The sequence below is a fragment of the Anomaloglossus baeobatrachus genome, chromosome 4, assembly GCF_048569485.1.
Source record: "Anomaloglossus baeobatrachus isolate aAnoBae1 chromosome 4, aAnoBae1.hap1, whole genome shotgun sequence".
Lineage (NCBI taxonomy): Eukaryota > Metazoa > Chordata > Amphibia > Anura > Aromobatidae > Anomaloglossus > Anomaloglossus baeobatrachus.
The window spans coordinates 37181402-37209021 of NC_134356.1; the positions used below are offsets into that span (position 1 = coordinate 37181402).

A 27620-nucleotide genomic window follows, 5' to 3' on the forward strand; every position below is an offset into this window, starting at 1 on the left:
ATACCAAACACTGATGACATTCGGTACACAACCATTCAATAGTGGAGAACCTAAAGCTTGACTCTCGAATTAAAACACCAAACACTGATGACATTCAGTACACAACCACTCAATAGTGATGAACCTAAAGCTTGACTCTCGAAAAGAAAACACCAAACAATGATGACATTCGGCACATAACCACTTAATAGTGGAGAACCTAAAGCTTGTCTCTCGAAAAGAAAACACCAAACACTGATGACATTCGGTACACAACCACTCAATAGTGGAGAACCTAAAGCTTGACTCTCGAAAATAAAACACCAAACCCTGATGACATTCGGTACTGTCACGCTCCCCGGGTCCTCGGCTCCCCTCCCCGGGTCCTCAGCTCCGCTCCCCGGCTCACCTGCCACGCTCCCCTCGTCCCAGCCTCCGGTGCCCGTCCTCCATAGGTCCTCTGGTCGCCGATCCCGGCGTCCGACATCTTCCCAGGCCCTGGCCGGCTCTCCTGCGTCCTCCTCGCAGCCTCCTTCCCTGGCTTCTGGCACCCGGGCCGCGCGCATGCGCATTAGGGCACGCGCGCGGTCACTGACCCTTTCTTAAAGGGCCAGCGTCCAGTAACAGGAAATGAGGTTAGTCAGGTTCAGGGTATAAAGGGGGTTCTTGTCCAAGGGGGCGGGGCCTGATCTTCGTGTTCCCTGAGCTAGGAGTCAGGTCTCCTGGTGTTTATGTGCCTGTACTCACCTATCTCTCTTTGTAGAGCCGTACCTGCCTCGCCATCCAGTCTGCCGTATCCCGAACCCCGCACGCTGTCCGTCTGCCATCCGACAGCACCTGCCATCTCGGATCCCTGCGGTGACCCGTCATCTTGCTCCAGAGGTTCCGGACTCCGCCTGATATCATCTCGGCCTCCGAACCTGAGCTACGTCACCAAGACTACCTTCTGTGACTCCGTGGTCCCAGGGACTCCTCCGCTGTCTTCACTTGCACGGACTATCCTGCTGCCCTTCAGTGCTTCAGCTGCCGGACTCCCTACCTCCATCTTAGAGTTCGGTCCAGTGGATCCACCTCCTGGGTCTGCCCGACCGCCCGGCCGTGACAGTAAGATCAGGCCATGGATCCCGCTGCTGCACTAATGGCCCTGCAAGAGGAACTCCAACGCCAGCGTGAAGTCCAGACCCGCATGCTGCAATTCATGACCTCCGTGGACACCCGCCTGTACACATTACAAGCATCAATGACGCCTGCGGCACCCAGGTCCCCCGCCAGGCAAGCCATGGCTCCCGTACCAGTGGCAGCCTCTTCAGATGCTTCCCGACTCCGTTTGGCGTCACCTCCTCGGTATGCTGGAGATCCCAAGACCTGCAGGGGCTTCATAAACCAATGTTCCCTTCACTTCACGCAGCTGCCACATCTGTTCGCCTCCGACCAAGCCAAGGTCGCCTTTATAATGTCCCACCTAGAGGGCGAGGCGCTGGCGTGGATGAACCCCTTGTGGGAGAAGGAGGACCCCATGACCAAGGATCTTCAACAGTTCCTACAGGCCTTCCGCAGTACCTTTGACGAGCCAGGACGCGCCTCTGCCTCTGCTTCATCACTCCTCCGCCTACGTCAAGGGACACTGACGGTGGGTCAATACGCCATCCGTTTCCGCACTTTGGCTTCAGAACTCGGGTGGAATAATGAGGCCCTAACAGCCGCCTTCTGGGAAGGACTCTCGAGTCGCATCAAGGATGAGTTGGCGGGTCGGGACGTGCCCTCCACCCTAGATGCACTGATCGCCCTAGCAACTCGTGTGGACATACGTTTTCAGGAGCGCTCCAAAGAGCTATCTCGGGAGAGACGCCCGGTACGGCATTCTCCTCCTCCGCAGAAGTCCTCCGTTCCTCAGTCATCAACAGCTGGGATTCCCGTCCACGAGCCCATGCAGATCGACCGAGTGCGGCAGTCTGAACGACGTCGAGCAGAGCGGCTCGCCCAGGGCCTCTGCTTTTACTGTGGTGAGGACACCCACCTGCTACGCTCCTGTCCAGAGAGGCCGGGAAACTCCAAAGCCTAGGGTTGGTAGGAGAGGCCACCCTAGGTGCTGGGACCCTCTCTGACCCAGTTACATGGACAGTGCAAGTGACCACGGGAGAGACGCGGTTCACGGCTGATGCCTACCTCGATTCCGGGGCAGCAGGCAATTTCATCCAGCAGGCCACGGTGGACAAGTACCGGGTGCCTGTCATGCCACTCGACAAACCCCTAGTGATTGCCTCGGTGGATGGGAGGCCTCTCTCTGATACCATCTCCTTGATCACCAGGCCTGTCGAACTACGCATCGGTGCTCTTCACACCGAGAACATCGCTCTCTACGTTCTCCCACACATGTCCCACCAGATCCTGTTGGGACTCCCATGGTTGCGGACACATGAACCATCGGTTAGCTGGGGTACTGGCGAAGTCACCCGTTGGGGCTCTTCGTGTCATGAGAGGTGCCTAAAGTCCATACCACCCCTCCGACGACCTCCGGTTCCTGAGACCCTAACGGGGCTGCCTTCGGCCTATTGGTCCTTTGCCGATGTCTTTGACAAAAAGGAATCCGAGGTACTGCCGCCACATCGTCCATACGATTGTGCCATTGACCTGCTTCCAGGGACAACCCCACCTAGAGGACGGATATATCCTTTATCTCCAGCCGAAACCAGGGCCATGTCAGATTACATCTCAGAGAGCCTAGCAAGAGGGTTCATTCGGAGATCCTCCTCTCCTGCTGGAGCAGGTTTCTTCTTTGTCAAGAAGAAAGAGGGAGACTTACGCCCATGCATAGACTACCGGGGTCTCAATCAAATTACCGTGAAAAACAAATACCCCCTGCCGCTCATTCCCGAATTATTTGACCGGCTTAGAGGAGCTCGTGTGTTCACCAAGCTGGATCTTCGGGGTGCTTACAATCTGGTACGCATCCGCTCTGGTGACGAATGGAAAACCGCGTTTAATACGCGCGATGGACATTATGAGTACTGCGTGATGCCCTTCGGTCTGTGTAACGCTCCTGCCGTCTTCCAAGAACTGGTGAACGACGTGTTTCGGGACCTTCTCTACATCTGTGTGGTTGTTTATCTAGATGACATCCTTGTCTTCTCTCCGGACCTCCAAACCCACAGAGAAAACGTACAGCTGGTCTTACAAAGACTGAGAGAGAATCGCCTGTACGCAAAGTATGAGAAGTGTGTCTTTGAGCAGTCTTCCCTCCCCTTTCTGGGGTACATCATCTCTGATACTGGACTGCAGATGGACCCCAAGAAGGTCTCCGCCATCCTCAACTGGCCTCCGCCTTCTGGACTGAAGGCAATCCAACGCTTCCTGGGATTCGCCAACTACTACCGCCAGTTTATCCCGCACTTCTCTGCCTTGACCGCTCCTCTCTCCGCTTTGACCAAAAAGGAGGCTAATCCTAAGGACTGGTCACCTGCGGCAGACGCCGCATTTTGTTCTTTGAAGCGAGCATTCGCCTCCGCCCCTGTACTCCACCGACCGGAGTTAAACCGCCAGTTCACCTTGGAGGTGGATGCCTCCTCCTCAGGAGCCGGAGCAGTGCTCATGCAAAAATCCCCCTCCGGGAAGATGGTGACCTGCGGTTTCTTCTCTAAGAGCTTCTCAGCACCCGAACGTAATTACACCATCGGTGACCGAGAACTACTGGCGGTCAAACTGGCTCTGGAGGAGTGGCGCTACCTCCTGGAAGGAGCAGTGTACCCCGTGATTATCTACACGGACCACAAAAACCTGGAATACCTGCGGTCCGCTCAGCGACTGAACCCACGGCAAGCCAGGTGGTCCTTATTCTTTGCCAGGTTTGACTTCCAGCTCCACTTCCGACCAGCGGACAAGAATGTACGCGCTGATGCCTTGTCTAGGTCTCTCATGCCCATGGAACAGGAGGAAGAGACTATCCAGCCTATCATCTCTCCTAGCAAGATTGTTCCGGTGGCTCCTGTCACTCTGGCCCAGATACCACCTGGGAAGACCTATGTCTCGGAGACCGACAGGCTAACGGTCTTACACTGGGGTCATACCTCAAAAACAGCCGGCCATGCAGGCCAGAAGAGAACATGGGGTGCGATTGTACGCCATTACTGGTGGCCATCTCTTCGCACGGACGTCGCCGCCTTTGTCTCTGCCTGCTCCTCTTGTGCCAGAAACAAGACGCCCAAACACCTCCCACATGGCCGCCTTCTGCCTCTGCCGATACCTTCGATTCCGTGGCAACACATAGCAATGGACTTTATTACGGACTTGCCATTGTCATCCGGGCACACAGTCATATGGGTCGTGGTGGACCGGTTCTCAAAAATGGCCCATTTCGTTCCTATGGCTGGACTGCCCTCTGCTCAGGAACTCGCGGACGCTTTTATACAACACATCTTCCGCTTGCATGGCTTTCCATTACACATCGTATCAGACAGAGGAACTCAGTTCACCTCCCGCTTCTGGAGGGCTCTCTGTAACCATCTGGGAGTGACTCTGGACTTTTCATCTGCATACCATCCTCAGTCTAATGGCCAAGTAGAGAGGGTCAATCAAATCTTGACCTCATTTCTACGTCACTATGTTAACGCCCATCACGACGACTGGTCCGCTCTTCTACCTTGGGCTGAATTCTCCCACAACCACCACATCAGTGAGTCGTCCTCCTGCTCTCCCTTCCATGTTGTTTACGGACTTCAGCCTTCCATCCCATTGCCTGTATCCCCCTCTTCGGATGTCCCTGCTGCAGATACAGTAGCCCGTGACTTTGCCACCATTTGGGACTCTGTCAAGGTGTCTCTAGGACGTGCTTCCCTGCGGATGAAGAGACACGCAGACAAGAAACGCCTGGATCCTCCGTGTTTCTCTCCTGGAGACCTCGTCTGGCTTTCTTCCCAGTACGTCCGCCTGAAGATACCTTCATACAAGCTGGGTCCTCGCTACATTGGGCCGTTTAAAGTCCTCACCAGGATCAATGAGGTCTCCTACAAGCTGCAGCTCCCGGCCACGATGAGGATACCCAACTCGTTCCACGTCTCCCTGCTCAAGCCGGTGGTCCTTGGTCCCTTCTCCGCTGCTGCCAGTCCAGCTCCTCCACCTATTGCCGATGATGACATCTATGCGGTAAGGGATATCGTGGCCATGAAGACCGTACGAGGTCGGCAGTTCTTCCTGGTGGACTGGGCAGGGTATGGTCCTGAGGATAGGTCCTGGGAGCCCAGGGAGAACGTAGGCACTCCTCTTATCCGTGCCTTCATGTCCCGGTTGCGGGGAGGGGGGCGTGGGGGGGGGGGGGTACTGTCACGCTCCCCGGGTCCTCGGCTCCCCTCCCCGGGTCCTCAGCTCCGCTCCCCGGCTCACCTGCCACGCTCCCCTCGTCCCAGCCTCCGGTGCCCGTCCTCCATAGGTCCTCTGGTCGCCGATCCCGGCGTCCGACATCTTCCCAGGCCCTGGCCGGCTCTCCTGCGTCCTCCTCGCAGCCTCCTTCCCTGGCTTCTGGCACCCGGGCCGCGCGCATGCGCATTAGGGCACGCGCGCGGTCACTGACCCTTTCTTAAAGGGCCAGCGTCCAGTAACAGGAAATGAGGTTAGTCAGGTTCAGGGTATAAAGGGGGTTCTTGTCCAAGGGGGCGGGGCCTGATCTTCGTGTTCCCTGAGCTAGGAGTCAGGTCTCCTGGTGTTTATGTGCCTGTACTCACCTATCTCTCTTTGTAGAGCCGTACCTGCCTCGCCATCCAGTCTGCCGTATCCCGAACCCCGCACGCTGTCCGTCTGCCATCCGACAGCACCTGCCATCTCGGATCCCTGCGGTGACCCGTCATCTTGCTCCAGAGGTTCCGGACTCCGCCTGATATCATCTCGGCCTCCGAACCTGAGCTACGTCACCAAGACTACCTTCTGTGACTCCGTGGTCCCAGGGACTCCTCCGCTGTCTTCACTTGCACGGACTATCCTGCTGCCCTTCAGTGCTTCAGCTGCCGGACTCCCTACCTCCATCTTAGAGTTCGGTCCAGTGGATCCACCTCCTGGGTCTGCCCGACCGCCCGGCCGTGACAGGTACACAACCACTCAATAGTGGAGAACATAAAGCTTGACTCTCAAAAAGAAAACACCAAATAATGACAACATTCAGTACACAACCACTCAATAGTGGAGAAGCTAAAGCTTGACTCTCGAAAAGAAAACACCAAACACTGATGACATTCAGTACACAACCACTCAATAGTGGAGAACCTAAACCTTGACTCTCGAAAAGAAAACACCATGACAAAAATAACCACGAGGGAGCAGCTCAATAAATCATGGGGTTTTCCACCCAAATGTCGATTACTAAATTTCACCTGAACACACAGAAACATTTTTTTAGCTAAATATATTATTTTAAGATTTTTTTTTTTATTTTACACTTAACTTAAATAAATACAGTAATAAAACAGCTTGACGTGTTCTAAGAAACAGGACGTTATTTTTGGATACCGCACTCTATTAAGTAACTTTTTAAGCATGTGGAAATGGTATGTTCAGAATTAGTATACCCCAGAGATTTCTAGAATAGTAAATAACCCTCTCACCACACTCTACGAGAACACTTTACAGTATCCAGCACATGTGGATGGAGCGCTGTACAAAAAAAAAAATAATAATAATAAAAACAATTAAAAAAAAATATACAAACAATGGTGGTGAATGTTTAACTAAGCTGGCAGCTTAAGTGCATTACCTGAGCAGGAAAGCAGAGAAAAGAGATTTTGACTGCTTTTGCAAGGTCTAAAATTTGCCTCTGGGGTGAATGAGGTTTGTTACAGCTAGTTCTACATTCCTTCTGTGAACGAACATTTTTTTTTCCTATTCTAACAATTTATATATTTTTTAAAATCTTATTCGTTTTCATAAATTCAAATATAAATTTGCTTTGTATACAAATTCAAAATTTGAAAATACTAATTAAATTTGCAAATTTGAACTTAAAGCAAAATTTAAAAATTTAAGTAAATTTTTAGATTCCCCCCCCCCCCCTCCTTCACCAACCCACCCCCCACACACTTTTTTTTATTCCTATTCTCAGCTGCCTACCTTGCTTTTGCAGATCACAGGTAATTTTTCTTACCGTGGCGGCTGGATTGACCATGGCATCCGTGTTAATCTATTAAGAAACATCGACATGAAGCTGTAGTTTGCTGGAAGTGTATTCATTCAGAGTAACAAAAAAAGAAAAAAAAAAGTTGTTTTTTGCAAGCCTTGTACAAAAGATTTTTTCCTGAGTTGCTCTATGGGTGAGGAGCCTTAAACTCTGAGTCTTGTGAACATAATCTGCTCGATTATACCAAACCAGCCCAGCCAGATGGCTCGGTGCTCTGAAGAGTAACCCTTTCCCTGCCAAGTGTCTAAGCAACACTTTGCAGAATCACAGGAGCTGCTCCGAAAAATACTGGATTTCTTACTTTAGGCTAAAATTGATTTTTCTTTTTATTTAGGGATTGGTTTAAAGAACTTAAAATTTGCATTATTTTTTATTTATTTATTATTTATTTATTTATGTATTTATTTATTTTTATCCTTTTCCCTTTTTTTTGGAAAATGTTCAATTTTTTTTTAGCTAATGGAAACTTAGATAAAATAGTCTTTTTTTTTAGGTGTATTGTAATACAATTTTCTACTTAGATTTCTGGTGGAAATATTATAAAAACAACAAAGTAATAATAATACTAATAATAATACTAATAATAATGATAATAATAATAATGCTGATAATATTTTAAAAAAATATAATAATGTTATATAATGATTATAAGATATATTAGAAATATTAATAATAATATCAAAAATAATAGTAGTAATAATAACTAAAAAATAAATATATAATTATATAAAATAATAATAATACTGATAAAAGAATAAATAAAAATAATACATAATAGAAAATATTATTAATATTAATAATTAAAATAAAAAAACAATACAAATAATAATAATGCTGATAGTAATTTTAAAAATAAATAATAAAATAATAAATTATAACAGTAGATAATAATAATAATAGAAAATATTATTAGTAATAATAATAAAAAATAAAAATAATACTAAGAATAATAATAATGCTAATAATAATTTAAAAAATAAATAATAAAAATAATAGTAGAAAATAATACAACTACTACTACTACTACTACTACTACTACTACTACTCCTACTAATAATAATAATAATAATAATAATGTTGATAATCACAAAAAGTAAATAATAAATATTGAAAATAATAGTAATAATAATAATAATGTTGTTAATCACAAAAAGTAAATAATAAAAATAATAAATATTGAAAATAATAGTAATAATAATAATAATAATGCAGATAGTAATAATTAACAAAAATAAGAAATAATAATAGAAAATAATAAAAATAATAGAAATAAAATAATAGTAATAATAATAGTACTGATATTAATAAAAAAATAAATAATAAAAATAATAATAACAAGAAGAAGAAAATAATAGTAATAATAATAATAATAATAATAATAATAATAATAATAATATAAAGCTTTAAAATAAAACAAATAACTAATAACTAAACTCTGTTATTCTGACAGGATAAAGTAATAAACCTTGATGATTAAAAACATACTCTCCGCCAAAGATTGTTAAAATATTATCTTTACAAAAACATACTTTCCATCAATCTGCAACGCTAATCTCGGTGATGATGGCCAAATCCCTCTTGTATGGTCATTGTCATTTTAGTCACATTATTACCCCTGCAGATCTACATACAGATTAGCTGCCACCATTCAGAGTACATGTCTCTTCTAAATCTTATTTCCCTAAAAGTAATGTGCGTACGTGTCAAAATATATGTTAGACTATCAGTCGAACAGTTAAGATGACATGTATATTCTTGCAATTGTTAAGTGGACCTTCAAATACCTTTTAGAGACTGAAAGCATTGGGTTACATTGAAATTAGGTGTAGTTGCTTCTATTCCACTTTCCCAAAACTCCTTTTGTTCCTGAGTATATCCATCTCCAGTTTCCCCTTTTGCATCTTCAAATATCTTTTGGCATTTTGACCCTACCTGTGCCCTCTTTTCAGGAAATCCTACACCCTCTTCTGGGTCTAGGATTCTCAGTAGGGTAAATTTCACTTTGAATCCGAAGAGTTTTTCCAATCAGATGAAAAAGACAAAACAGCTTGAAAAAAATCTGCTCTATACAAATTGCCCTGGTCTGAACATCCCCGGCTGTTGTAATGGTCACAGATGAAAGCTGGACGCAATCAGACACGAAAGAGGTATCGGCCAAACGCTCCTGGGCGGAAAATCGTTTCGAAAACTTCTTCTCGGTAGCTCGTAGTAATGTCAATGGTCTGAGCATTTTTCTGAGTCCTCAAAAGATGAAAAGAAAAATTGCGAAGAGTGCAAAGGTTTCCCAGAGCTCTTAGATTGACTCTCCAACATGAGTCCCAACAACAACCGGTCAGGGAGTTCCAAACGAGCCAAGTCAAACGAACTGCAGTGAAAGAGTTGGTTGGCAAATCTCCGAATATGTTTTCCCATAGGAATTCACCACCCCCCTGGATAGTTGAGTGACAGATTAAGCCATCCAATGTAGTTTTTAGAGACAGAAAAGGCTTCGGAGCACTGATGTCGAGCAAAGAGTCAACCAGTCGTTGGTGGCCGCCGGAAGGGTTAACGTAGATAAGGAAGATCTGGGAGGCTCTTTCATCCCACCAAGTCTTTATGAAAATCAGACTACGATAAGCAGAGCTAAAGGCTCGCAGTTATTACAAGAGTTCCCGAGAGACACAGAGAGAAAGACGTAGACCAAGGCTGACTTTTCTATTGCATAAGGATTTGTTAAGGGTGGTGGGAGGGTGGGATGGGGGGGTCATAAGCATAAATGTGTTCGAGGGGGATAACGTATGTGTGTGTGTACTGTACACATTTGCATGCAAACAACACGCCTTGAAATTTGATATCTGACAGCTAAAACTTGCCAAAAATGTGAACGCAGAAAAAAAAGTCTCGAAAGAAGAAGAAAAAAAAAATATTGTAGAGAAGGGTTGAAATGTGAAACATGTCAGCACCAAACATGTTCTCTGACTTCTTCAAACATTGTTTGAAGTGTATTTAATCTTGATCATAACGACCCTTTGAAAAGAATTCTGGATTTTATTAGATCTTTAAAATTGATTTCTTTGGGGGGTATTTTTTTTTTATTTTAGGCTGGTAAACTGCACAGCTTGTCCTACTCCTTACAAATGTCCATGAATAGACGAGTGATAGAGCGGGCGGCTAAGACGTGTTATAATCCAGATCCGATTGTGTTAGGCCCTTTCTGGGGAATTAACTGTGTTATATTTTTAGGTACCTTTACCCTGACCATGTCAACAAACATGAAAGGCGGCACGTGCGCTGAGATGTTCCTGAAGACCAAAGATCCCGAAAATAATCACACTCGAGGATAACGATATACAGAACTTAGATGGAATATTTCAGAGAAGAAATAGAGATTATAGATTGCTGTATTTTCTCTTCGGTTCTCGAAAAAATGAACAGTCTGGATTGAAAAGCTGAAAGTGAATCACGGAGCTTCATCTACGGCAACAGCGCCACTAAGTGGTGAAGAAAGGAAAAATTTAGAAAAGAAAAACAGAATGGAATGCTTATATTCCATGCAACCAGGTGCTAATTTTGGGGGTTAATAGTGCCTTACATTTTTTTTAAAGGTTTTTTTTTTCTTCATAAACGGGTATCGTCGGAATGAGCTTGTAAAAACAATCACTTTTGCAATTTACTGCTTATTTAAATTTGCAACCGTTGATTATCGGCCCATGTACAGTACAGGCCAAAAGTTTGGACACACCTCATTCAAAGAGTTTTCTTTATTTTCAGGACTCTGAAAATTGTAGATTCACATTGAAGGCATCAAAACTATGAATTAACACATGTGGAATGAAATACTTAACAAAAAAGTGTGAAACAACTGAAAATATGTCTTATATTCTAGGTTCTTCAAAGTAGCCACCTTTTGCTTTGATTACTGCTTTGCACACTCTTGGCATTCTCTTGATGAGCTTCAAGAGGTGGTCACTGGAAATGGTTTTCCAACCGTCTTGAAGGAGTTCCCAGAGATGCTTAGCACTTGTTGGCCCTTTTGCCTTCACTCTGCGGTCCAGCTCACACCAAACCATCTCGATTGGGTTCAGGTCTGGTGACTGTGGAGGCTAGGTCATCTGGTGTAGCACCCCATCATTCTCCTTCTTAGTCAAATAGCCATTACACAGCCTGGAGGTGTGTTTGCGGTCATTGTCCTGTTGAAAAATAAATGATGGTCCAACTAAACGCAAACCAGATGGAATAGCACGCCGCTGCAAGACGCTGTGGTAGCCATGCTGGTTCAGTATGCCTTCAATTTTGAATAAATCCCCAACAGTGTCACCAGCAAAGCCCCCCCACACCATCACACCTCCTCCTCCATGCTTCACGGTGGGAACCAGCCATGTAGAGTCCATCCGTTCACCTTTTCTACAAAGACACGGTGGTTGGATCCAAAGATCTCAAATTTGGACTCATCAGACCAAAGCACAGATTTCCACTGGTCTAATATCCATTCCTTGTGTTCTTTAGCCCAAACAAGTCTCTTCTGCTTGTTGCCTGTCTTTAGCAGTGGTTTCCTAGCAGCTATTTTACCATGAAGGCCTGCTGCACAAAGTCTCCTCTTAACAGTTGTTCTAGAGATGAGAAGGTGTGTCCAAACTTTTGGTCTGTACTGTATATTGACCTTAAAGGGGTCTTTCCCCATCTTAATAAATGGATATTGTCTGACAGAGCTTGTAAAAACAAGCAATATTGCAATTTACTGCTTATTTAAATTTGCAACCGTTCTTGAGATAGTAACACTTTTCTTTTGTCTATAGCTCGTTGTGTAGGAGACCGACCACCGCTGCTGTCTGGCTTGTAAGCAGTACGCTGAAGCTGGGTGGGATTAGATGCTCAATACTCAATATTGTGCTTCAATATTGTGTTTATAAATTCAATAAAAAGGATCTTGTAAACACTGTGCATGTTCTGCTGTTGAGCAGCGGTGGTCGGTCTCCAAGGTTACAAGCTATAAACAAAACAAAAGTGTTAGTTTCTCAATAACGACTGCAAATTTTAATAAGCAGTAAATTGCAAAATTGCTTGTTTTTGCAAGCACTATGCAATAATATCCATTTCTAAAGATGGGAATAACCCTTTAATTCCTAAAGCACACAACTGTATCACAAACATCGAAACCTGAACCTCCATAGTGTACTTTACTATGCATTCATGTTTATCTCATGCTCTCATGCTTTATCGCCATACTACACAGGTATTGGAACTATACAGTCACCTTGTGGTGATAACAAGTGTGCCAACTACTTTATAATACACTTAAGGGTCCTAAGTTTTGGTGCATTCGCACAGATTTCAGATTAGAGGTTTTGCCATGTATATAAGGTCCTTCTAAGAAACTTTTTGGAATTTCAGGTTTTTTTTTTCCTGTCTGTACTGGAGGAATAGAAGGCAAAAAATAAGTTATTCAAGAGATATTCTGGTTTTGGATAGTTTGTCTTCAAATAAACCAACTGTGCTTTCCTCCCCCTCCTTTGGTCCAGTGCTGAGTCTTCACTGCTCTCATTATCTGTTTTTGCATGCAGCGCCAATATCACATCGACAGCGCTGCAGTCAATAACCGAGCTCCGTGCCACTGCCGATATATCATACTGATTGATAGCCAACTCCCTGATGTTAGGCAGCAGAAATCAGGGTGACATTGCCAATGATGCATCATCAACAGAACAGAGCAGAAGAGAAGGAGCTGATCTGTTGACCTGACATCACCGGTAATTGCCGAATCGTAGGAAGGAGCGGTACATGACCGCACTGAGTCGGCGGAGTTCGGCACCAGGCAGAATAAGAAGATACTTAACAGCTACATGCCTTTAAAGGGGTTGTCCACTACTTTGACTTTAATGGCCTATGTACCGCCCCTGCAGCAGTCGGACTTCTCAGATCCGGGATTGCTGTGGCTCGAGGGTCTCCGGACCCGGGGGTTTGCGGACACTCGAAAATAAAAGAGGGTTATTTACAGGGAATTAGTGTTCATGACGCCACCCTTGGTTCGCAGTAAGGGGAAGTACCGCCACTGCCGATGGGAGTACCCGGGGGAGATGGAGTGGGGCAGCCAGATGACAATCCCTCCATGGGTAAGGGAGGCCTCGGGACTCTCTGGATGGTGGAGGTGTAGGGAAGCGTGGTGCAGGCCAGGTGGGCAGACTCAGGGGAGAGCAGTGTACTCACTCAGACCGTGTGGATGTTGGTGCGACCATTAAGCAGACTCTGACACAGGAGTAAACCAAGTATCTGGGTGCCACTGCCACTCTGGGGAGCTTGTCCGGGAATCCGTCCCTGTTGGTATTGCTAGCGGTCTGGAGCCTGCCTCCATGCACTTGTGTTTAGACATTTCTGAGTGACCCCTCTGCCTGAAGTTGTCGGGGTTCCGCTCCCTATGGTTAAATAGAGGAGCTGTGCTCTCGATGGCTGACACTTGGGATTTCAGTGGGCCGCATCAGCTGGAAAGCCCTATCCCCCTCGTTGTGTTGGTGCTTTCGATCTCTGAGCTCTTGGGGAAAGTTCATAAAGAGACTATCCTCTACAGGTTAATTATCAGGTTGCCTCAAGCTACTCCCTGCTCTAGCGTCCAGGACCCTGCCGTGCTTGGTACCGGTCCGGTTACTAGATTTTCCGGTGCCGACCATTCTCCAAAACTAAGTCTGGGCACCCTTCTCCAATACCCTGCGACCAGGTCCCCAACTCCTCCAGTCCCAGACCGCCGTCTGCGACCTAACCAAAGTCTCCCAGGCAGCTACAACTCCCTCCAGCTCCTCACTCTCTGAGGGCTACTACTCAACTGACTATGTCCCTCCCACCACTCTGCCTGACTCCTAGGCAGGTGGCCCTTTTCCAGCTAGACCACCCACTGGTGTGACTGACAGGGTGTGGCTAGGATTTGAATGCTGATGGAAGCAATACCAATAGTTAAGATCCAAGAACCATGGAGGGTGAGTTCTGCACCATAAGTAAAAGGAGTGTAGTTCCCTGTGACACCCTGATAAGATCAGGGACATCACACCTATCTTTAAGATAAGTGATCAATGTATGACCGACACTCCGCACCCCCGCCGATTGGCTGTACTTGGTCCCGACGGCGGCAGCAGGAAATGCTCAGTTCCAGAGCTGCTCCATCCTCCAATAGCGGCTGCGGCCAGGTACTGCACATCTGCCTCCCATTTTAATGAAAAGGAGGTGGATGTGCAGTACCCGGGCTTGGCCGCTATCAGAAGACGGAGCAGTGCCGGAACTGAACATTTCTGGCTCACTGCTGCCACTGTCAGGACCAAAAACAGCTGATCAGTGGGAGTGCGGAATCTTGGACCCCAACCGATCAGACACTGATGGCCTATCCTAAGGATCAGCCATCAATGTCAAAGTAGTGGACAACCCCTTTAAGTTCTTAGCCCCAAAAGGAAAAATAAGCAAAGTCCTGGACAACCCCAACTAAAAACTTTTAGGTGTGTCCGAATTTTTGAAAGGCACTGTGTGCGTGATGCGAATTGTGGGGAAAGTTCCATTAATTATTTCCCTATCAGGAAAATAAAACAAAACACTAACAATAAGAGTAAAATGTGGAAGAGGAAAAAATCATTTTCACATTCCCAGACGTCTGCTCGAAGAATTTGGCTTCAACAACAATGGATTCATCAAGATAATCTTTATTACAGGAAAATAAAAAATTATACTCTCTGCCAGTTAGATTTGTTTTAAATTATTTTATTGGGATGAAAATGTTATTGGTGTTTCTATATTTATGTACATTTTATAGCAGATTACCATCCTGAGTCTAGGTCTCCGGTGTCGCACATTGGGATATACTGGATTTTTATCTGGAAATCCCATTATGCTGTTATGTAATAGGTATTTTGAAAATTTAACTTATCACAGAACAGATAAGGAATTGGGCTGGCTAATATCAGATCCACAAGAGGGAAAGAGGGGAATATGCCAAGTAATGCGCCAAGGAATACCACTAGACTAGTTGTCATCAAAATTGGTCAAGGAAGTCACCAAGAAAAGAGAGGATGCACCAAGAAATACAACTAGATTATATGTCATTAAAATTGGTCAATGAAGTCACCAAGAGAAGAGAAGGTGCGTCAAAGAATACCATTAGATTGTCATCAAAATTGGTCAATGAAGTCACCAAGAGAAGAGAGGGTGCGCCAAAGAATACCACATTAGGTGTCATCAAAATTGGTCAATGAAGTCACCAAGAGAAGAGGAGCTGCGCCAAGGAATACCACTAGATTAGATGTCATCAAAATTGGTCAATGAAGTCACCAAGAAAAAAGAGGGTGTGCCAAGGAATACCACTAGATTAGTTGACATCAAAATTGGTCAATGAAGTCACCAAGAGAAGAGAGGGTTCACCAAGAAATACAACTAGATTATGTCTCATTAAAATTGGTCAATAGAGTCACCAAGAGAAGAGAAGGTGCGTCAAGGAATACCACTAGATTAGGTGTCATCAAAATTGGGTAATAAAGTCACCAAAAGAAGAGAGAGTGGGCCAAGGAATACCACTAGATTAAGTGTCATCAATATTGGTCAATGAAGTCACCAAGAGAAGAGAGGGTGCAGCAAGGAATACCACTAGATTAGATGTCATCAAAATTGGTCAATGAAGTCACCAAGAGAAGAGAGGGTGCACCAAGGAATACCACTAGATTAGATGTCATCAAAATTCGCAAATGAAGTCACCAAGAGAAGAGAAGGTGCGCTGAGGAATACCACTAGATTAGGTGTCATCAAAATTGGTCAATGAAGTCACCTAGAAATATAAGGTCACCAGGAAGTGGATACCATCAGGATTAGTCCCGACAAAACTAGTCCTATCATACTAAAGGTGGCCACAGAATTTCACTAGCTCCAAGCCAAATACGATGAAAGCTATTTCGAAAGAACTCCACCTGCATGCTCGGTTTGATCAACCATCTATGTGTTATTTTGCCTCTAGTCTCAGTTGAGAACAAAAGGTTGGGCATTTGAAAAGAACGTTGGCCGAAAAGTTCATACAGGTAAAGCACAGGTCAACAAATTGGATGGTTTGGATAAGATCTAATGTGGCCATGTTATATAAACGGGAGACTTAATAGTACTCAATAAAGTTCACCAAGGAATAGGTGCCAACTTAAAGGCTCACTAAGGAGCACATATTTTTTCCCACCATAATATCTCTGATATCCAACTTCTTTCCTACGTAATGAGATCACGAGGCATGATTGCTTTTCTACTGGGTTACCACAGAAATTATCCAACTACATCACCCGCCACTTGGTACAATTTTTGGGGTCACTATAGAATGAATGAGGGAATGGATGATACTCAATTGTATTACCAGACAGATTATACTAAATAACATGAAGTATCAGGTAGTGGACTCTATAATAATGTCATCCCTGCTTAGATGATATCCTACTGGTTCAACAGAGACTTGATAATACTCAATGAGATCACCTGGGTGTTGATGTCATGTCATCGTCTCAACTTGGCATGTATGCTATTGTAGGGGTGACACCCCTGTGAATAGTTAGCACACTATGACCTTAAGAGAAAGTGTTCCCTGTTTTGTGGAGTAGCCAGCAGAGTCAGTGCTCCACCTTTGATCTGTGCAGTTGGACTAACCCTGCCCAATAAGTGCGGGAAGCTGAGAAAGAGCAGAAGAAGAGCTGGGGATGGAAACAGGAGACGCTGGTTCACCTGAGAGAGTGAGAGGAGACACTATCTGAGAGATCCTCCTAGAACGATGAGTGGGAGACAGAAACAGGGCCGAGAGAGACTGCAAGCTGGACTGTGACAGAGCCCTGGTGTCCAAGCTAGTGCTGGATTGGGATGTTCCTGAGGTCAGCGATTCCGAAAACGAGAAGAGACGCCATCTACTGGAGACAAATACCCCAGGTCCATGGACGAGGAGAAGTTCCCACCTGCCCTGGAAGGAGAGTGCGCACCAACGAGCCACCCAAACAGCACAGTATTGAGCTCTCGTGAGCAACTTGGCCCTCCATAGCGGTACCAGGAGTCCTTTACCGGTGTACACCTCCAATTGGGTTTAAAGAAAGGCCTCAGTAGCCAGAGCGTAGTAGCAGTGCGTTCCGAATAGCAGAGGACAGTTAGTTGTAATCACAGTGTAGCGTCTAGATTCTTCTGTATTTCAAAGTTTCCTGCTGTATTTGTGTCTGTAATAGCTGGGGTGAGACAGTGTTGAAGCCGCCCAGCTGGAGCCTGCAAGAGTATGGCACCTTTATTGTTACTAAACTAGACTTTACCATTTAATTCCATCTTTATCTCCTGTCTGGTAATAAAGCTGTTATCTTGTTTTTGCACCCTTGTCACCTGTACCGTAATTGAACTCTGTTCAGCAGAGACACCTCAACCTTCGCTACTCTATACCATGGGGTTTACGAGAAAACAGGAGCTATCCAAATAGTTAACCAGACACTTGACTTCTGAATGATTGGATGCTATTACATAGTGCTACCAAGAAGAAGATGCTATGTTACTGGATCACCAAAAAATACATTGTCAAGAATAGGACTTCATACTCTTCAATGGCATCATCAGAGAATAGTATCATCTGGGGTTTCCAAGAAATAGATGCCATTGTACAGGATCATAACACTAGATGCTTTCTATCTAGGTCATCACAGACTTATTACTACTAAACTGGGTCATTAGTGGATGGATGAAGTTTCCCCATGGAGTAAATGCTATCCTACTCAGTCGCCTCAGAACAGGTGCTCTCAGAAAAGGTTACTAAAGATTTTGGACTGCTCAATGAGGTCACCAAAGAATGGATACCAACATTTAGTGTGCTCACCAGGGAGTAGATGCTGTCCTTCTTGGTTACCACAGCCTATCACCACAAACTCATCATTATCAATATGCAACTGTTATAGGTAACCAGAGAAAGGTTACTAGTAGTATAAAATGATGCCATCTCATAAGCCCATTGAGAAGTATATGCCATCCCACAGTATCACCGTAGAACCCAGACTTTAAATTACTATATTGGGTCATCAAGGCATGGATTGAAACAGCAAGTCTCACCAGGGAGTAGATGCTATCCTACTCGGTCACCACAGACTAGATGTTCCCAGACTAGGTCACTAAAGACATCAGACTACTCAATGAGGTCATCAGAGATTGGATCCCATCCAACTGGCTGAGCAGGGAGAAGATGTTATCCTATTTGGTCACCACAGAAAAGATATTCCCAGACTAGGTCACTTAAGACTGCAGACTACTCAAGGAGGTCAGCAGATGTTGGATCCCATCTTGTAGGCTCAAGAGGGAGTAGATGTAGACAAGTATCCTGGTCACCACAGTCTATCATCATAAACTAGATATTACCCAACCACAATAGGTCAATAGAGACACAATATTGAGAAGAGTGCCAAATCATACCAGTGAGCATATACCACCTGGCTCACCAGAATATATCAGCACACACCAGGTACTATTCAATGAGTTCACCAGAATCTAGTATTACTAAGTTGGGATGTCAGGGAATAAATGCCATCCTACTTAGCCACCACAAAATAGATACTCTAAAGGGTGCTTTACACGTTGCAACATCGCTAGAGATCTTGTTAGCGATGTAACACGCCAGATCGCACATACGATTTGCCGAGATCGCACATGTGACCGGCGCTACAAAAAAAAATGACCTATGTGCAATCTCGGCAAATCTTATCTGCGATCTGGCGTGTCACATCGCTAACGAGATCGATAAAGATGTTGCAGCGTGTAAAGCACCCTTAAGAGAAGGTCACTCGAGACATCAACCTACTGAAGGAGGTCACCAGGGAATGGATACCATCTCCTAAGCTCATCAGGGTGTAGAAGTTATCTCAATGAGTCACCACAGAATAGGTATTAACCTACTAGGTCACCAGAGATTTGATACTATTCAATGGGATCACCAGGGAACGGATGCCACCACGTATGATCACCGGGGAGTGCGTGCTTTTCCACTGAACCAACAGGGATTAGAACATGAACTTTATGAATGTTCTACACATTGACATAGACTTAAACACGTATCATATAAATTAGAACAACGGAGGACAATTATTCTAATAGATTTTGCCTGGAGGTAAACGGCCGTTTAGTTTACCGCATTTAGGAAATGTAAAGTCACCTGAAGATGGAACCACCATACCTGAAGATAGAACCCTCATTTCTGTCTTTACTTTTCTCTTGCCGGATAAGTTTATAATTCCACCAAACATAGTTTGATCCTTATTCAAGTACTAAATGTTCCAACATAAAATCTGATAAAGTCTTGGGTTTTAGCCACCATAACGATAACAAGTATTTTTATACAAATTAGTGGAAATTTCAACTTTCCATCACGCTCTTGATCTCTCAAAGTATTTACTGGGGTTAAAACTAGGCAAGAAAAGTTAAGATAATCCTGATAATCCAGTTTATTTTTGAGATCCCACGTCAATGATATTGTATATATTTCAAATTGCTGATGTGCTCAACTATTTGGCCCTTACGATAAAAGTGAAATTCACTTTAAAGGTGTTGGACATACAAGTATCATTGGCGTAAATGAAAGGCTTGGTTTATTTTTGTGCCGGGGGCCTCCAGTGATTATAGCAATTTTCCTAATTGTTATAGCTCTGAAAACATTCAACTCTCATTTGGATAATTAGCGTTGAGACAAACAGTGAATTCTTCCGATGAAAATACTTAGGACACTGTTAATGTACAGATCTCTGTTATATGGGTCAGTAACATGAACATCTAAAGACTCCTAGAGGAGCAGTCACCACACCAATTTTTAAGGGATGGTCCATAATCTATCCTAGAAGAGTTACCTTATAAAAAAATGGTACTTTATAGAACACCATGGGTTGATACATGGAGTAATATGGATCCTTTCAGACTTTGTGTGCTGCCATACAATGGTTAATGTAAATCTTTTTTAAATGCACTTCACCCAAGTGGAAGTAGAAAATTAATAGTTCATATTTCAGCTTCACCAGGTCAGCATATACTTTTGGGTATGACCCCCCTGGAGACAATTTGAGAGTTCTGAAGCCTACCAGAGAACTGCCCTTCCTCCACATTTGAAAGTCCTACTGCCCTTCCTCCTCATCCAATAGTCCGATAGCCCACGAGAGCACTGTAATTTCTCCACATTTGAGAGTCCTACAGCCTACCAGAACACTGCCCTTCATTTATATTTGAAAGTCCTACTGCCTATCAGAACACTTCCCTTCCTTCACATTAGAAAGTCTTACAGCCTACCAAAACACTGCCCTTCTTCCACATTCAATAGTCCTACAACCCACCACAGCACTGTCCTTCCTGCACATTTGAGAGTCCTAAAGCCTATAAAAACGTTGCACTGCCTTCACATTTGAGAGTCATACAGCCTACCACAACACTACCCTTTCACCACATTTGAGAATCCTACAGCCTACCAGAACATTGCCCTTCTTTCACATTTGAAAGTCCTACAAAATATCAGAACACTGCCCTTCTTAAACATTTGAAAGTCCTACTGCCTATCAGAACACTTCCCTTTCTTCACATTAGAAAGTCCTACAGCCTACCAGAACACTGCTCTTCCTCCACATTCGAGAGTCCTACAGCTTACCAGAACACTGCCCTTCCTCCACATTCAAGAGTCCTACAGCCTACCAGAACACTGCACTTCTTATGTGAGTCCTACCAGAATATTGCCCTTCTTCCAAAATCAAGAGTCCTACAGCCTACCAGATCACTGCCCTTCTTCCACATTTGAGAGTCCTATAGCCTTGCAGAATATTGCTCTTCCTCCACTATCAAGAGTCCTACAGCTTACCAGAACATCGCCCTTCCTTCACATTTGAGAGTCCTACAGCCTTTTAGAACACCACACTTTCTCCACATTCAAGAGTCCTACAGCCTATCAGAACACTGCCCTTCCTCCACATTTGAGAGAACTACCGTTTATTGGAACACTGCCCTTCCTCCACGTTTGAGAGTCCTACAGCCTACCAATACACTGTACTTCCTCCACATTCAACAGTCCTACAACTCACCACAGCACTGTACTTCCTCCACATTTGAGAGTCATACAGCCTTAGTAGGACTTAGTAGGACTTACTCCACATTCAATAGTTCTAAAGCCTACCAAAACATTGCCTTTCCTTGACATCCAAGAGTCCTACAGCCTACCAGAGCACTGCCCTTCCTTCACATTTGAGAGTCCTACAGCCTACCAAAACATTGCCTTTCCTTCATATTCAAGACTTTTACAGCCTACCAGAGCACTGCCATTCCTTTACATTTGAGAGTCTTACAACCTATCAGAACACTGCCCTTCGTCCACATTCGAGTCCCACAGCCTTCTAGAACACTACCTTTCTTCCACATTTGAGAGTTCTAAAGTCTACCAGAACATTGCCCTTCCTCCACATTCGAGAGTACTCCAGCCTATAGCATGGAGAGAGGGACTATCCAAGATTGCCCAAGGGCTCCTTAGCGACCATTCAGTAAAACCTTTTTTCTACTACGTCTATATCTCATCTCTATTACATAACCAGATCCTCTTAACATGGAAACCCACATTTGTTTCAGCGTCATCTGAGAAGATTAAGAAACCCTTCGACAACTTCCCAGAAGTAAGAATACTCTGTCTCGTTACACAGTAGCTGGCAATATCTCCTTCATAAACACATATGTGTGTCAACACTTCTCTTTCCTCCCGTCTGGCTTAGCACTGCGGTCTCTGTGGGTAAATGATGCAACTTTTAATTTCCGGATTGTCGTCCTTCTAATCTTTTATTATTCAGAAAGCAGAATATTTTTAATGGATCCTATGACTTATGCATGTCTTAAACTAGAAGCAAAATGTTTACATCTAATACTATTTGGATTTTTGTATGCAGGGTTTTAATATTATTATTATTATTACCAATTTGTTGTTATTATTATTATTATTATTATTATTTTTCACTTACTATATTTTGTAAAAAAAATTAAAATACTGACGTTTTGACATCTATCCATCAATAGAGATGAGCGAACCCAAATGGCAAAGTTTAGGGTTCATACCAGATACCAGATACTGGGTGTCCAGGTCTCGGACTCAGAGTCTGAGTTCAGAATTCGGGTACTGTTCATATGCTAATAAAGTTAGTTGAAAGACTGCAGTGCAGCCAACCAACAAGCTTTATTGCATGCGGAAGTTGCCTGTATGCTGTTGTGAACAATAAAGATAAAAAAAATCATTGACATATGCTCCTGCCTATTTTTGATAATCAGCATAGGTAAAACAGACAACTGCGGGCTGCAACCCACAGCTGTCTACTTTACCTTGGCTGGTAGAGAGGATCGCATGCTGTTTTTTTAAATTATCTATTTATTGCACCAGGGCAATTGGGAAGAGTCGGGCAAAATGCCAGAATTTCTTCATCTAATGGATATGCCACTTCTGGGGCAGCTAAAGACTGCAATTTTTAGGCTGGGGAGGGCCCAATAACCATGGCCTTCCCCAGCCTGATAATATTAGCCCCCAGCTGTCTTCTTTACCTTGGTTGGTTATCAAATATAAGGGTGGAGCCCACTCCGTTTTTTTTTTAATTATTTAAATAAATAATTTAAAAAACAGCTTGGGATCCCCTCTGTTTTTATCTATTTTTCTATCTATTTTTATATCTATCTATCTGTATGTCCATCTATCAATCTCTTCTTTAATCTATCTATTTATCCATCTATCTATCACCCTATCTATCTAGCTATCTATCAATCAAATCAAATCAAATGAGCTTTATTGGCAGGACCAAATACAAATTAGTTTTGCCAAAGCAAGTGTACAATAGGGACTGGGACTGTGGGGATGGTGGGTAGGGACCATAGTAAGGATAGATGGGGCACATCCAGGGTGGGGACTGTAGGTAGGATGGGTGGGGCACATCCAGGGTGGGGACTGTAGGTAGGATGGATGGGGCACGTCCAGGGTGGGGTCTATAGGAAGAATGGATGGGGCACATCTAGGGTGGGGACGTTGGGGGCTATGTAAGTCCATGGCTTATCATAGTTATCTTTCTCGAAGTCCATGACATTCGCTCACATATCGTGCTGCTATCTCTGTCGCGGGCGGGGAGGGCGCTGCTCGCCTGCGCTCGCTGCTCGGGTCCGGCTGCTGCTGCTGCCGCTGCTCGGTGGCTCGAGCGATGGGCCGGATCCAGGGACTCGAGCGGCGCTCCTCGCCCGTGAGTGAAAGAGGGATGGTTTGGTTTGGGGGATTTGGTTCGTGACGCCACCCACGGTTCGTGGAGAGGTTGGGGCACCGCCGCTGCTGGTGACGGGGATCCCGGGAGCGTTGTTAGGGAGCAGCTGTTTTCCCTCTCCGTGGGTAGGGGTTGGTGGTCCCGGGGCCCGGTGAAAAGAAGGGAGGAATGCAGAGCAGGGGAGGGGCAGCGCGGTGCCAGATGGCACGGTGGTACTCACTCAGCCAAGAATAGATACAGAGTCTCCGGTAAAACAAACTGGATGGACGGGTCCCGCAGCCGGCTGCTGTGGTTACTCCCGGACGGTTGGTGATGGCTGCCTTTCCCTGCACCTGTTGTGTATCTTCGGTCCCGATGGCTTCCCACCGGTAACCCGCTCCCCAGCTTGGATATGTGCCGGAGGAGCCCCTTTTACCTGCAGGCTCTGGCCCTGGGAGCTCTAGCTCTGGCGGTAGCTGTATCTCCCTCTTCGGTTTGGATGGTTGCCTTCAATCGGGTTTTTGCTCCTAGGAAACCCCGGAGGTTCCTGTCGCTAATGGATTTGACCGGTTTAACGGCGACTCCCAGCCTGGTCGGGGTCCGCAGGCCCTGCCGGTTTGTGCTGGCTTCTCTTCGCTCCCCGGTTCGATACCGGTGGGCCACTGCCCAACCCCGGTCCTACGGTTCCGCGTCGATAGGCCTCTCCTGCAGACGGCCACCACCGTCTGCCAACCTTGCTGTATGTGCCCGGGCCACGTACCCGGACACGGTCAGTCTGCTCCTTTACTACCACTTCTCTCACTCAACTCCAAACTAGAACTTCTTCCTTTTCCCGCCTCCAGGACTGTGAACTCCTCGATGGGCGAGGCCAACCACCTGGCTCCGCCCCACCTGGTGTGGACATCAGCCCCTGGAGGGAGGCAACAAGGATTTGTGTGCGGCTGATGTGCCTATCTCGGGGTGTGGGGTGTGTTGTTGCAGTACCTGTGACGACCTGGCTTGTCCAGGGCACCACATTCCCCCTTGGTTAAATGCAGACCGTCCGCGGGCTGCCCGTCCACCACCGGTTTTATTTTTGTTTCTGAAAAAGATAAATAACATGGTAAACGGTAAACATATCAACATAAGCATTCTTTTTATGAAACTTCCCTTAACGGGAGGCACGGTACTTAAACGTTACTAACGGTAGTCAAATTGTTATTAAACGGTTGGCTTCCGCTCTCCCCCACCCAAACAACCTGGCCCTGATGCTGCCCCTAAGAAGTGGGCAGCACCCCTTGACCCCAGTCCATATCCAGGCTGCCCGAGCGGGTACGGGTACGGTATTTCATACCCTACGGTCACTTCAGGGGACCCACGTCCATGGGGAACCCCTGACTCCCCGGAGGATCGCCACCGGTTACGGTAGTGGCGGGCCTGGGCCATCTCTTTCCTCCAGGCCCATCGTCCAAATCAGCCTCTCCGGAGGCGGTAACGGAATCATGCCAATATTTACATTCCACAAGTTTGTGGTTGCCCTGCAAGTCCTCGGGCGTGTCCGTAAGTAGTTCCTTACGCACGGTGCAAAGGGTCCCTACGGGGACAACTTGCCGGCAACGGCCGGTTCAATCACGGTTGACAATCAGATAAACTTCGGTTGATTCATTTTCCATTCAGTCACATAACAGTGCTGATGGTCCCAACGGGGACAACGGTACAACGGGGGGGGACCACGGCTTTACTTCAGGACCACACCGCAGGCCGGAGGAGGGGGCTGGGCTGGTGCTTGGGCCTCCTGGCCTCCTCTCAGTTTGGCGTCCAGGGCAAACCAGCCCCTCTCTCTGCAATGTCGCGTGTAGGTGACTAAGTCACCCGGGAGCAGATTGCGCCCCGGGTGGTCCTCGGGCAGGTGGGCATTCCCATCCCAGCGGGCCACGAACACCTCGGCCTCCAGGCCCGGCTCAAAGATGAACCCGTACCCCCGACGGACATCAAACTTCCTTACTTGCCCCTCGTGGATCGGGCCCCGTACCCGGAAGGTGCCTCTGCGGAGACTCTCCTTCTCCTGGATGGTGCAGGCTATCAATTCAGCTCTCCGCTTTTCTCTCTCCGCAATTTCTCGGCCCAGAGGGGTCGGTTCCCTGTCCCAGTAAAGGGCTACTGCTTGCCCCTGCGCGCGGGTCGGGCGCCACATCTCCACTGCGCTCTCTTCTTCCCCCAGCAGGATATATATTTTCTCTTCCTCCTTCATGGAGCTGAAATCCGGGAAGAGATGGGAGAGTCTCCTGAAGTGAGTGTCCCTCACTGCTGAGTACTTGGTGCAGTGTAGTGTCGCGGGCGGGGAGGAGGGTGTCAGCACACCGCGCTCACCCCTTCTGCTCGGGTCCGGCAGCTGCTCAGTGGTGGCTCGAGCGGTGGGCCGGATCCCGGGGTTTCTCGAGCGACACTCCTCGCCCGTGAGTGAAAGGGGGTTTTTGGGATATTGGGATAATGTCCGTGACGCCACCCACGGTTGTGGTGATGTGTAGCACCACCGCTGCTCTATGCGGGGATCCCGGGGATGGTGATGGGGAGCAGCCAGGTGTTGTGTTGCCCCTCCGTGGGTAGGGGTTGGTGATCCCGGGACCCGGTGATGGCTTGTGAGGTGCAGGGCCTGGTGGGCGCAGGGACGCGGGGGCAGCGCTGTGCCTTGCGGCACGGTGGTACTCACTCAGCCTGAGACACGGACACAGTTTGTACGGTAAACCAACGGCTGGTAGGACGGTCCCACAGACGGCTGCTTTGCTTTCCCGGTAGGTGACGGTGATGTCCCTCTTCCTTGCACCTGTATGTACGGTTGGTTGCGATGGGTCCCCACCGGTAACCCGCTCCCCGGCTTCAAGCTGGGCCGGAGGAGCACTACACTTTGCCCGCAGGCGCTGGCCCTCAGAGACTGGTGCCCTGGCGGTGGCGGTGCCTCTGTTGTACAGGTTGGACTGTTGCCTTCAATCGGGACTTGGTTGTTGGGGGAATCTACGTCCCCTTCACTGACGGATTCGGCAAATTTGGCGACTCCTAGCCTTGCCGGGGTCCGAGAGGCCCCTGCCCTGGTGCTGACTGTCCTTCGGAACACTGCTCCAGACCACCGGGCACACAGCCAACGGGGTCCTTCCAGGAACTTCCAAACGGTCCCCCTCCGGACAGTCACCGCCGTCGCTGACCTTGCTGTACTGGCCCTACACAAAGCTGGGCTCTCAGGCTTTGCACACTCTCTGCTCTGTCACCACTTCTTGCTTTCCTCCTTTACTACTCTTCTTTCCTCCACTTTCACTTCTTTGTTGTTTACTCTAGCCCCTGCCTGGGCTACTCTGCTGTTGACACAGGCTCACCCTGGGCTCATCTGCCTGACACTTCCTGCCTCCAGAGCTGTGAGCTCCTTGGTGGGCGGAGCCAACCGCCTGGCCCACCCCCTGGTGTGCATCATCAGACTCCTGGAGGAAGGCAACAAGGATTTTTGGTTCAGCTTAGGTGTGCCTACCTGGGATGTGGGGTGTGGTGGTGTTGTGACCTGTGACCCCTGGCTTGCCCAGGGCGACACATTCCCCCTTAGCAAAACGCAGACCGTCCGCGGGCTGCCGTCCTACACCGGTTTTATTTTTCTGTAAAAAGGGGATAACAGGGTTAAACAACATGCATAACATTTTTAATAAATTCTTCCCAAGACGGGAGGCACATTTTACTTTTAACGTTTCAACGGTATACGGTCACGGTTTCCGCTCTCTCCCACCCAAGTAACCTGGCCCTGATGCTGCCCCTAAAACCCAGGCAGCACCCCTTGACCCACAGTCCAGCACACGGTACCCGAGCGGGATCTGTCCTTCCCCTCCAGAGGGTAGCCACCGGTTCCTTTGGTGGCTGGGCCCCAGCCTGCTCTGCTGAGGGCCCTCCCTCCAACCTGCCTCTCCGGAGGCGGCCTGCGGAAACGGTAACGGTACCCAACATATTTACAAGCCACTAACGTTTGTGGTTGCCCTGCAAAGTTCACGGGCTTGTCCATGGATAGTTCCCATGCAAACTTTAAACGGTCCCCACGGGGACAACGGTGCCGGCTCCAGCCGGTTGCAAATCACACGGTGAATCAGGTGAACACTCGGTAATCATTTTCACTTATCATTCTCATTTTCAGTATAACTTTCAAACAAACAGGTGGTCCCAACGGGGACGGTGCTGCGGGCCTTTATTGCCCTACTCCGGTCTTTCAAGTGCTGGGGTTGCCGGCAAGGGGTAGAGGTCTGCGCTCGCTCGGGCCTCCGGGC

At 46.7% G+C, this 27620-nt stretch overlaps 1 protein-coding gene across 6 annotated transcripts in view; it reads right to left on the bottom strand.

The window, feature by feature from the left end:
- NTF3 (neurotrophin 3) overlaps nucleotides 1-27620 on the bottom strand; it is a 155769-nt gene that overhangs the window by 119592 nt on the left and 8557 nt on the right. Inside the window, exons 1-2 of one of the 6 annotated variants that reach the window (XM_075342183.1) lie at nucleotides 9068-9783; nucleotides 7103-7138 (exon numbers count right to left, since the gene is read on the bottom strand). The exons of 1 other annotated variant lie outside the window; for it this stretch is intronic. In XM_075342183.1, the coding sequence (XP_075198298.1) occupies nucleotides 7103-7123 (21 nt within the window). In that variant the 5' untranslated portion in view covers nucleotides 7124-7138; nucleotides 9068-9783. Of the gene's footprint in view, nucleotides 1-7068; nucleotides 7139-8919; nucleotides 9784-27620 lie in introns of those variants that run through there. 4 more of the 6 variants (XM_075342182.1, XM_075342186.1, XM_075342187.1 and 1 more) reach the window with 4 other exon arrangements.